General features: G+C 37.7%; 1 protein-coding gene and 1 long non-coding RNA gene across 2 annotated transcripts; one reads left to right on the plus strand and one right to left on the minus strand.

Annotated features, from left to right (window-relative positions):
• On the plus strand, positions 1-1570 carry LOC131329869 (uncharacterized). Its single transcript, XR_009200874.1, has 3 exons — positions 1-80; positions 166-242; positions 351-1570. It is a non-coding gene; the product is annotated as an uncharacterized LOC131329869 (long non-coding RNA).
• Positions 1571-5109: 3539 nt separating this feature from the next.
• On the minus strand, positions 5110-9496 carry LOC131329031 (heterogeneous nuclear ribonucleoprotein 1-like). The gene is made up of 6 exons (XM_058362067.1): positions 9320-9496; positions 9147-9187; positions 8391-8554; positions 6612-6711; positions 6322-6491; positions 5110-5937 (listed from the first exon to the last, which is right to left on the minus strand). Exons 1-6 carry the CDS (start codon positions 9361-9363, stop codon positions 5407-5409), a joined length of 1050 nt encoding a protein of 349 aa, XP_058218050.1. The 5' UTR covers positions 9364-9496; the 3' UTR covers positions 5110-5406.
• Positions 9497-12478: the final 2982 nt, after the last annotated feature.

Consider the following 12478-nt stretch of genomic DNA (forward strand, 5'->3'; position numbering starts at 1 on the left):
GAAACTGAAATATTTCTTTTTGTCACCATTTCGCATGATTAAAGGGGAGTGCACACCATTTTTCTCATGGAAGTTTGACTGTACGTATAAGATCCTTGAAACACACACAAACAACAAGATATATACATGGTTCCTTTAAACTTCATTTTGTTTTATCTTTTTTAGATCCTTAAGGAATTGGTGGAGCATTAATTAGGGAAAAGTAGTTTTCAATGTCCAAATTTCTCATTGTTCGGTTGCAGGTACCTCTCCTAAAATCTCATTATATCGTCTCCTGTTTTTATGACCCTGTGGAAAAGGAACAAAAGTTGTAAGATGTGGCATTTATTGAGTCTATAATCGATACACAGGTAGTAGGAAATGGAGAAAGAAATGTTGTGGACACCACTGAATAGGTAAGTCATTCAATTAAGTTGTTTGAGAGGTAGATGTGAATTTTACTTCTAATTTTTGATAGTTTGCTTTGGTTTCTTTTACCCTTACGCTATTACCATTGGTTTTCCTCTTAAATATATCTATTTGTCTAAAAAAATAAAAATAAAAAATAAAATAGAATTTGACCTTATTTCCCAAAAGTATAGAAATTATTATGAAATCAACTGATGAAGAATTGAAAAATCTATGGACACCATCGAACATAATTCCCGAAGTTGTGAATGGGAAAGCTATGGACGCCATTGAAATCAAGTGCTATATTGACTTTTATATGGCATCGATCATTACTTTATTGTTTTAGCTTTGAGTACAACTCGATAAATGATTCTATTCTCTACTCTCTTTTGGGCACAATTTGAGGAAAATTTTGCTTTAGAGTTTTGTGTCTTGAAAATATAGAAGGATAAAATTCAGCTTCAAAAGTTTACATGTTCTTGGTTAAATCAATGTGCCTCTGTGTCTATTTCTTTTAGGTGTGAACCGAATACTCTTTTGATGGTGAGATTTGATTTCAAGTTCTAGGAATTCATGTTAATTCGAGTTCTCTCATAATTTTATTTGAATCACTTCTAGGCATGATTAAGTGGTAGAGGTCTGGCCTTGAATACTTTTCGAGGGTATGCTTCCACTTCTATTTTTTAAAAATTGGGTGTACTATCTGCTCTAATAAGATGCTATTTGCGTTGGAAGCTAATATGTCTGTTGCTTTCTTACAAAGCTTTGGTTTGACTCTGATAGGATGAAATTTCACGGATGGAAGGCTGGAGTTATTTTACCGTTGAAAGCAGCTTTGTAGGAGTCTTGAAGATAGACAAAGCTTCATAGTGAATGTAGTTGTTTATTAAAAAAAATATAACTATTATTATGCAGTTGGGAATCTACAACTTATGGATTCAACTATACTGTGGAGTACAATTGGTTAGTTCTCTATGTTGATGATGTTATAGGTATGTTTGTTAGTTCTTTATGTTGTGTTACTCTAATGGGTGGATGATTTATATGGTTGACCAATTTTTATTTTTCTTCTTCTATTCTTAAACAGAAATACTAAAGTTCTAGCAAAAGGGATTAGAAAATTATTTGTTCTTTATTTGCTGATTTAAGTTAAACAGGTCAATGTATATGCTTAGGTTATTGTTTTTTGCATAGTTGGATTCATTGAATAGGAGTTGATATATTGCATGTGAGTTCATAATTTATTTGCATGTGCTGATCGTTTGAGCAGTGCCTTCAGGCACGGGCATTCGCTAGTCCAAAAATATGATGGACCCAACAGGAAAATAGGGGAGATAAATGATCCAAATGAGCCGAGCATGTAATTGATCAAGCTTGATTTGAAAACGTAACGAGCTTCAAAAGTAAGTTTGAGCTTTAACTTTTTATGAGGCAAGCCAATCTCAAACGAGCTTCAATCAAGCCAAACACGAGTTGATCTCAAGCAGCTTAAATCTTTTTTACATCATAAGCCGAAAGGGCCAAGTAGCACCTTGTTCAAGTTCGGTTCAATAACTTGACAAGCTTCCAAAAAAAAAAATATTGAGCTTAGTTTGCTTACATAACAAGTCGATCCTAAACAAGCTTTTAATGAAAGAATACGAGCTCGAACTCCGTTTAGCAACCCTAACTAAAATGTCTTGGCCACATCATTTTGGTAAAGGTCTTCCCACAAATATTTCCGTGAGAAAGTGCAATTCTATTTGCACGAGCCTAACAGCCCAATCCACCCAGGGAGTGCAGATACATCTGGAACCAAAACCAAGCACATGAACCAAAACTACAAAAGAAAACACCCCATTTGATTAGTCGTCAACTTCACCCATCTAAACATTCAATCTACTCACATTCACCGGCTCAAACCAAAAGAAGCACCACATGATGGTCCAAACAAGCTTTCATGCCACCGGCTCCGTCCCATCGAGATATAAATCGGAGTCTCACCCTCGCTATCCGAACTCACAACAAAAACAACCATCCAATTTCAAGACAACCTTTCATTTTGCATTTCTTTGGCTGGCGATTCAATTCATGGATCCTAAGTTCATGTTGATGCTCCTTTTGCTCGCAGCCTGTGTTGTCTACTCTACCAATGCAGCTGGCAATCGCGCCTTGCTCTCCGCTCCCGATCCTGTTGCTGTATTCGCCGCACCCGATCATGACCTTGCAGGATATCATGCCACTGCCGAGAAGGCCTTCCTCGCTGGACCGAGACTCCCCCCAATTGAGGAGTGCGTAACTTCTCCCCCGCCCATAGATAGGCACTTCATAACAACTTCCCCACCCGATGACGTAGATTCCACCAAGAAGGCCCTTTGCGCTGGCCCGATTCTCCCCCCTATCGAGGAGGTAACTTCTCCCCCACCCAACCATAGGCACTTCTTTATAACACCTTACCCACCCGACAATATCGATTCCACCAAGCATTAATAAGTTTTGAGTTAGTATCACACCGGAATAAGATCCAAGAAGTTTGCTTCTTTCAGGAAAAAAATAAAAGCTTGTGCGGCAATCACATCCAAGCCATAACAATAAAGCCCAATGTCGAATGTAATACATAGGCAAATAGCCTATCGGTGAAATGAGAGTCGTGTTCTTATTCATCAATAAATTCTGGAAGAAATAGAGTAATCTCTACCCTATACTTCAGCAGGCATTCTTCACTACTATGCCTTCATTTTTATTCTTTCTTTCTTCCGGGATAACATGGTTTCGTGCTTCAATATTTTATGTACGGTGATAACTTTAAACAAGCTTATCATTACAAGATCATCTAGAGGGAAATTTAGTCAGAGCAAACCACAGGGAATATCTGAGATCCAAGAGTCCCGGAGTAAAATGGTGTCATTACAAGATCATCTATAGGGAAATTTAGTCGGAGCAAACCACAGGGAATATCTGAGATCCAAGAATCCAGGAGTAAAATGGTGGAAAACATCAACCAAAATTTTTAATTTTTTGAAGAAAATAAAAATAAGATGAAGGCCAGAGCAAGAAAGAATTCGAGATCTCGGGGTCGGGTAGAGGAGTAATGTTCCGTACTCAATCCTTTTGTTAGAAGATGGAAATATATCCATAGAACAATATAAATTTCAAATACAGACCAGGTTACTTGTAAACACAAATATAAGTAGCTGACCATTCATAGAACAATATTAATTTTAAATACAGACCAGGTTACTTGTAAACACAGATATAAGTAGCTGACCATCATTCAGGTACTGGAATCCTAACTTGAGGCACAAGTATCATCCGTTTTTCTCCTAAAACTGGAGTCCTAACATTAAAGCAACCCATCTATGAAAAAGAGAAGAAGAAATAAGAAGATAATTGAGTTTCTCCTTACCATTTTCCATTAAACTACTAAGAAATTCTATATCACGCGAAGAGATTTGGTAACCGAAAAAAGGCTTTCTTAAACCCCTCAACAAAATGTCAAAACCCAAATCCGGCAACCTCAGTCAGTGAGTTGATGATATATAAACGGAGGATTTTATAGCAGAAAAAATTAACTTACTCCCTGTGGAACAATCAACATCCAGTTAACCAAAGGCTACAATTGGTTGTGATCGGAAATAATTGGGGGGAAAACAATCCAAAAGGATAACAAACCCGGTTATTTCTGGTTTCAAAGCTAAACAGCTATGAAAGCCATGAAAACAAAGATAAGTCGAGAACAAAAAAAAACCCGATAACTTCCATGGCAAAAAAACTAATAGAATCAACACCAAAATGCAGCAACTGAAACCTAAGAGCAACCACAATCAATACTTGCGACAATATTCAAGCTAGAGTTAAAATTTACTTTCGAGGAAACAACTGGGATCTTGATGCAATTTCATTAAGAAAATCAACGATGCTCAACCAACCAACCAACCACCCACCCACATAAATCATACAACGAACTGTCAATATTATGAAAGCATAGACACTATACGAAGGCCAATCTCACAATAAACCATAAAAAACTATACGTCTGAGATTACCTACAAGTTGAAGACTCCAGTTCCTCAAAAAAGATAACAATGCCAACATGAAGAAAATTCAACCAAATATGCAAACGAAACGATTACCAAAACTGAAGACGTGAAAGACTTTCCGTGAATTTATCTCAAACAGGGAAGATGAACCTATTTGGTTTAGCTTCTTGAAATTCTATACTCCACCTGCGCAATGAGCACACAAAATTCCAAAGCAGCTTTATTGCTTTTCAAGCCAATTTTGTTACCCACAAAGATCCTAGTTTGCCCTTCTGCACTAAAAACCCAGTGAGATATCCACCATATGTACTGTTTTAATAAGTTATGTACTGTTTTAATAAGTCAGCTCGATAAATTACAATTCTATCACAAAATGCACCAAATAAAGGACCAAGACATTAAGCCTAAAAGCTATGCAGTCTACATCCTAGTTTGCACGTCAGGCCTGAACGATAAATCATTCTGACACTGGCTAGTACAACAATATACAATGTAGTGCACCATCAGGTTAAGCTACGAAACAATTATATACCAAACGTGCTTCTTATTGCACGATAAGTTATGCAGCAGAAAAGCATAAGACCAAATAAGGTAACTACTAACTAGAACCCAAAAAGTTACCCCGCCTAACCCAAGGTAGCATGCAATAAGACTAATTTGAGACGAATATTAAGCAATCTAGACGTAAGGGGAAAAAATATGACAAGCAGCAACTAGTCTAGGATAATTCCAAAAAAAGTACATACACAGCTCCAACTGGTAAGATCTAGCTAATAAAAACTTCATAAGAACATAGACGTCTATCTAGAGCAGACAATCAAAGGCATAAACTAGATTGGTGGTCTAGATTCAGCTGTCTATTTCATCAACAAACAAAAAAGCTAAAGGTTCTTCTGATCTTCTAGCGTGTCCCCTCTTGCAGCAAGTGCTTAAGTGTATGAAGTCCAAACTGGAAGATGCAACACTGTGGCCCCTCCTATAGGAAAAGCTTAGAAATCTACCTTCCATAAGGATGGTAACGACTACTGCCACTATATCCTGCCCTACTTCCATAAAGCCCCCCTGCACCACCATAACCAGCACCAGGGCCAGAATCGTAACTAGCACCAGAGCCTGAGCCGCCATAACTGCCATAGCTTCCACCTCCGCGGCCATATGCACCAAGTCCACCCCCACCATATCCCCCACCGAACTCTCCGGCGTAGGAACCAAAGCGACTAGAGTAGCCACCGCCAAGGGAAGGCTCACCTCGATAACTCATGTAATCACTGCCACCAAAGTCACCATATCGCCCACCAAAGTCACTACCCCTGCCGCCACCATATACTCCATAATCTCCAAACCTACCGCCAAGACCACCAAAACTCCTATAAGAAGCAGGGCCGTAACCACCGCTGCCAAACCCGGTATAAGAGTTGCCAAAGCCACCAAAATCATCAACATATCCTCGACCCCTAGAATCACTACCATAAGCAGGAGTAGGTGCTGGGTTTGAGGTTTTCTTTGGTTCAGCCTTCTTGATCTCAACCTACAACAAAGAAGTAAGTTAACCTAGGATTTGACAGCTACGCAAGAGAAAAAAATATACCTGCAAGCTGCTAACTTAAACAAAGTTCAAGTTCTAACCATACCCAGAAGTGGTTCTAGCAAATCTACAGTTTTTTTTTTTTAAGTGATGCAGAATCGCATGAGAGCAATTGAAACTAAGACCTCCACTTCCCTAGGTGTGGTCTATGAACTGATCATCTATCCCTCAGGGTTAAGTAAAATTACACGTTAGCAGAGTGAAATGGGATCCATCAATAATCTAACTATCGGATTTAGATGGAACATAATCTCGTATTGATATAAAAATAAAAAAAATAGGTCTTTGTACATCAGATGTCATGGTGACCCACAGGACTGAACTTACCTGTGTCCCTTCCATATCTATCATACTTCCATTGGCAAGGACAGTGTCAACAACTTGGTCATTATCAAATACAATAAATCCGAAACCCCTGGAGCGTTTGGTAACATGATCTCGTATGATCTCGTGTTCCACTACCTTCCCATACTTCGAGAAGAAATTCTTGAACTCATCTGTAAATAAGGGGGAGGGCCACAGGAAACAAGTTTAATAACATAATATCAGCAAGGGTAACCAAAAATTTTAACGGAATACGATGTATTTCAAACAAAAAATGGTATGAAATCCCAGACCTTCAGTAACAGAAGTTGGTATCCCACCAACAAAAATCTTTTTTGTTTTGAAATCCTTGGATTCCGCAGCACCTTTTGGAATTGTTCTTTTGATCTCAACCTGCTCAGAATTTTAAAATACGTAACTTGCAATATCTAAACCTTCTCACATAAGATCATGCATGCGATAACATTATAATGCCCATTTACATTTTTAAGATTCTGCAGCAATCTTGAAAATCCAAATGTCACCAACTATGACAAGTTTTCTTGGCGAAAACTAGAATCCATTTGAGATACAATCGAATGAAAAGCCTAATATGAGTTACGATATGCACTATGAAGGTCAACCCAATTATATGACAAGAATTCTATTCAACCTGTAGAATAATGGGTGGACAAAAGAGAACTTCAATCTTAAAGCAGTATGCCTTATTTCCTTTTTCAGTGACTTTATCAGCGATGTAGCATAAAGTATTTCTCCATTGGTCACAGTGTCGTGGGAAGAAGAGTCAGAAGAGCTAGCTAAGCTCCCATACCCAGGAATGATTGGAGAGAATTTTAAAAAGTACTTAATATGGGTTATATGGCGAGAGAGAAATTCTAGATGTTTTGAAGGAATCGAGCATTCATTGGCTAGACTTAAGAGTCTTTTGGTGAATAGTTTGTACAGCTGGGAGAAAAGAGATTGTAATCCTTCTATTAATCTGTTTTTAGATTGGTTTGCTCTTTTCTTTTCTCTCGGAGGTGTATAGGGCCTTTTTGTCTCTGGCCTTCTTTTTTTTTAATACAGGCGGCATTCCCTTAATGTCTCGTTCTAATATACTTATCAATATATATATATATATATTGTGTTCAACAGAGAGATTATTTCTAATTCTGCCCTAGCAATCTAGCTTCAAACAGAAGAATAATGGGTGGAAAAAGGAGAACTTCATGTCTTCAAGTGATATGCATTTTTATATTTTTAGGTGACTTATTTTCTCAATTCGCCAGACTGATGTCATGGGAAGGAGATCAAGCTAAACTCCAATACTGACAAATGATAGCAGAGAATTCTAAAAGCACTTAGTACTTCATTTTAGAGGAGAGTCTTTTTCTAATTTTCCCAGCGATGTAGCATAAAGAATTTCTCCACCGGTCAGAGTGATGTCACAGGAAAGGAATAAAGGCTAAAAGATTGTTATGTATCAAATCTTTACTTATCTCCAGCCCTTCCTCAAAAGGGCAATCTCTACTCAAATTTAACTACAGCATCAAGTGCATAAAGCTCTTGCTAAAATTATACTCCGTATGACTTACACATATACTACCATTCAATTCATCATATGTTCCTCTGAAGTTTTTATCGAATTGAGAAATTCTAGTCAAGGGCAATCAGTACTAATCAAGAAACATCTAACCAACCTAAAAAGTACTTCCGGTTCTCCATTGCTTATGATGGGGATATTAAAACTCAATTTAACTGGCACTCATCAAACCATTTAGTGCTTGTTTGCATCACAAATCTTGTTTTTCAAAGATAACACAAGAGGGATATATTTCTACACCTACATGAAAACAATAACAGCACTTTTCCCCCTTTCAAGATAAAAGCAAGTAGCAAAGAGAACTGGGAAATTTACACATTGAATAGAACAATATGTAAATTCCCAGTTTGCTTTTCTTTTCTATTTCATTTTTTCTTGGCATCCAAGAAGAGCACAGCCCACAATAGAATAAAGATTAACACACACAGAATTCCTTCCAAGAGAAAGGTTAATAGATTTTCAAGAGAAAGGTTAATAGATTATTACCGACCTGTTTCCCATTGATGACATGGGTTTCAGCGATAACAGTATCAACAACAGACGGATCAGCATATGTGATAAACCCAAAACCCCTCGGTCGACCAGTTTGCCGATCTTTCATTATCACTGAATCCGTTATTTCTCCGTACTTCCCAAAGTACTTCGTGAACTGATCTGCACTCGCCATAATCACCAATCACGCAATGGAAGCCACATAAGTCACTTAAAAATAGCCAAAAACTCCCCCAAACAACAGGGTTTCTACACATGCATAAATACTTTACAAACATGAGAAAGTACAATCAAAAGAATAATTATTGGACCTCGCCACAATCACCAAATCACACAATGGAAACGACACAAATCATCTATAGAATACCCGAAAATTCCACCATACAACACGGTTTCTACGCAGATATACGTAGGTCCCAAAGTACTTTGTGAACTGATCTGCACTCCCCATAATCACCAATCACGCAATGGAAACGACGTAACTCACTTACAAATAGCCCAAAAATACCCCTAAACAACAGGGTTTCTACACATATGCATACTTTACAAACAGGAGAAACCGTGAAAGTAAAATCAAACGGGAATAGTTACCGCACCCCGCCGCAATCACCAAATCACACTACGTAAACGACACACAAATCACTTGTAGAATACCCGAAAATTCCACCGACCACACGGTTTCTACGCACGCATACATGCTTTACGAAGTTGTGACTTGTGAGAGTAATTCAAATCGAAAGAAGAAATAACTGACCTAGTGTGGCCTCTTTGGATAACCCACCAATGAAAATCTTGCTGTAAATTACAAAGAAAACCTTATCAGCAACAGGCAAGAAACGCTCTAAACGTAGAGGCGTTGATAGAATTCATATGTGCATACAAATTTCTTTTGTGTGTGTGTGTGTGTGAGAGAGAGAGAGGACGGACCCAGGGCTAGCGCCATCGCCGAAGTCGGATCTCTTGGAACCCATGGTGAATGGGGCCGGAGATTTTACGGATCAGATCGAGTGCTGGATTCGCGAGAGCTAGGGTTAGGGCTTTTGTCGATTGAAAGGATTTACTTGAGGACGGGTGTGAGGTGTATATAAAGGTGGAGAGGGATAAAATAATAATAGTAGAAGTTTCATTAAATGACATGGTTAAGTTACCATACAACCCCTCGATCCTCCCTCCCTTCGGACTAACCAACCTCGCGCCACCATAGCCATCATCATCTACCACCAAATACATACCATAAGCCAAAACATCCGACTCCACCCACATGAGCTCATATGTGGTGATCGAGGATAGTTAAATAGTGTCAATATACAATTCTCAATATATATGCGTCATCTCCGATCACCACACCAAGAAGCACATCTGTTAAAAATCTACAATACTACCTACCAACAATAGTAAATCTTTAGTTCGAGAACCACATCAACAAAATGACTTAAGCCTAAAAAAATGTTGACGCCCTTTTCAAAACCGTTGAAGTCTATACCACCAACACATAACAAAACCATCATACACCATCAATCGATTGGCCCAGTTGCAATTGCGTCTTTAACCACTAAAACCAATCTTGATTCTTGCCCAAAAAATGGTAGAATAGGTTGTCGTGTCATTTTATACTCAAAAAGAGCCCAAAAGATTATGCATGGCTAAATTTATGCTATATCCTTGATAGAGCATACGAATTATGGGATTCGCATGAATTAGTTTGAAAGAGCTACGTGCATTCTTTTTTTCCTTCCCGAAAATAACATGATATTGTGCTTTGTAAAATTATTGTTTCAACTCAGATTGGTTCATCAATTGCCCTCTAGAGTGAGAGCAATTATTTAGTCGCTCGGAGCACCATCACGCAGTGCCTCAATATTCTTATCCACTATACAATTTCGTAGAATCTATACATTTAATAGTGATTAATTAATACTGGACCTCGTAAAAATGTGAGACGAATAAGAGTATTGAGGCACCGCATCACAGTACCCAAAACCACCAAATAATTTTTCCTACCGTCCAGGCCACAAAATATTCTTATTTATCACGTGTGTATTCTAATGAATGATCGAGACCCATTTGACCCCAGTCCCCAGAGAGGTTGCCTTCCATGTTTGATTAAAGAGGCATGATATTTTTTTTTTTTTTTTTCACAGAAGAAGCAAATTCATTAATCAAGCCATACGGCATGATTGGATCATGTGTATTTCTAAACAAATTTTAATAGGGGAATGATAGGTACATAGAAAATTTACCCCGAAAGTACCCCGAAAATAGAAATCAATGGTTGAGAATCACTTTGATGATTATGTCACACACATTAAAGTGAATCTCAACCACTAGTTGATCTTGTTCGAGATACTTTCAGAGTAAAATTTTTTTGTCCCTAGCATTTCTGATTTTAATATCTCGCCAATGCTACTCTTATCTTCCACTCTCTATCTACTTTATGATCATAATAACAAACTTTTTAAAGCAATTTGATTTGATTAGTACTCTGCCCGTTGAAAATCGATCAAGTGAACCCAATAGCTCAGCTTATTAGTCAAACTACTGTCCATTATCTATCCACCTAATCACCATCCGAACATGATTATGAACCCATCACTAGTTAAATACTCCTCATATGGAAAAATTATTGGTGTTTTGAATTGATAATTTCATCTTCTACATGCCTCCAGTGATGCATACATGTTCAAGTTGGAAGTATGATAGCGGTTAGCGACTCTCATAATACTGTAAACAGCAATAGGTTTTCGAAAGTTTTTCTTCTTTAGGATAATTTCTCCCGGTATGGGGAATACGGTATAATGAAATATTACTATACAAGAGTGATTAATTCTACATGGTTTGTTTGGACGAAAGAATATGGATGTGATGACGTTTTTGTAAATACTAGTGGTATTTCTGTAATTAAAACATATGATATTTTTGTAAATAGGATCCGAATGTAGAAGGTCCAATTTTTTTGTACAGAAAAAAAGATCGACCGTGATTAAAACAAAACCCGTTACAGGGTCCACTCACAATCAGTCAGGAATACATTAGCTGGTTACAACTATTGCCAAACGATTCCGATCATTAAAACGAAACCCATTACAAGGTCCACTCACCACGGCAAATATGATCATTAGCAACACTTAACAAATGCCTGTAATAGTCGCCGGTGAAGATTTTAAAAAATGCCGATAAAGATATGACATTATTATAAATGCCAGTACTAGTGCTACATCATTAGGGAGAAAAATTGCCACGAGACATCCGCGTACACAACACGTGGCTTCCACGTGCACACCACGTGGCGGCTTGTTAATATTTTGAATTGTGTTGTTGTCAAGAATCGAACCCACTCTTGGACAACTCCCAACAACTTGTTAACCATTGGGCTAGCATGAATTTGGTGTTAAAATCGCATTTTTTGTTTTCGTTTTGTACTATAGAACTTTTACCGGCATTTAACAAATGCCGTTAAAGGGTACTATTACCAACATTTTATAGTTACTGCTTACAAATGCCGGTAATAGTGCCCTTTAACGGTATTTGTTAAATGCCGGTAATAGTACCCTTTAGCGACATTTTTCAGATTGCCGGTAATAGAAATGCCGGTAAAAGCAATATTTGGCGTAGTGACTAACAATCAACCAGAATTACACTAGTTGGTTACAATTATTGCCAAACGAGTCTGATTATTAAAACGAGGCCCGTTATAAGGTCCACTCACAATCAGTCAGGAATACACTAGCTGGTTACAACTGTTGCCAAATGAGTCCGATCATTAAAACGAGGTCCTTTGCAAGTTCCACTCCCAATCAACCAGGATTACACTAGCTGGTTAGGTACACTATAGTCTATGCACAATGAAAAGAGATTAAATTTTTTACACCGTCGGTATAAACACTTGTTTCCTCCAAACCAATTATAATGCGCCACGTCGCCATGTTTTATTGCTTGGGACCATTGTTTTACAACGTGACACAATGTAATTGATTTGGAGGAAATAAATGTTTACATTAGCGGTGTAAAAAATTTATTCTCCAATGAAAATGGTCCAATAACCTTGTTTGGATTAGTTTTTGAATTTTTTTTTGAAAAATAATAAGA

The sequence above is a fragment of the Rhododendron vialii genome, chromosome 6a (genome assembly GCF_030253575.1).
Source record: "Rhododendron vialii isolate Sample 1 chromosome 6a, ASM3025357v1".
NCBI classification, from domain to species: Eukaryota; Viridiplantae; Streptophyta; class Magnoliopsida; order Ericales; family Ericaceae; genus Rhododendron; species Rhododendron vialii.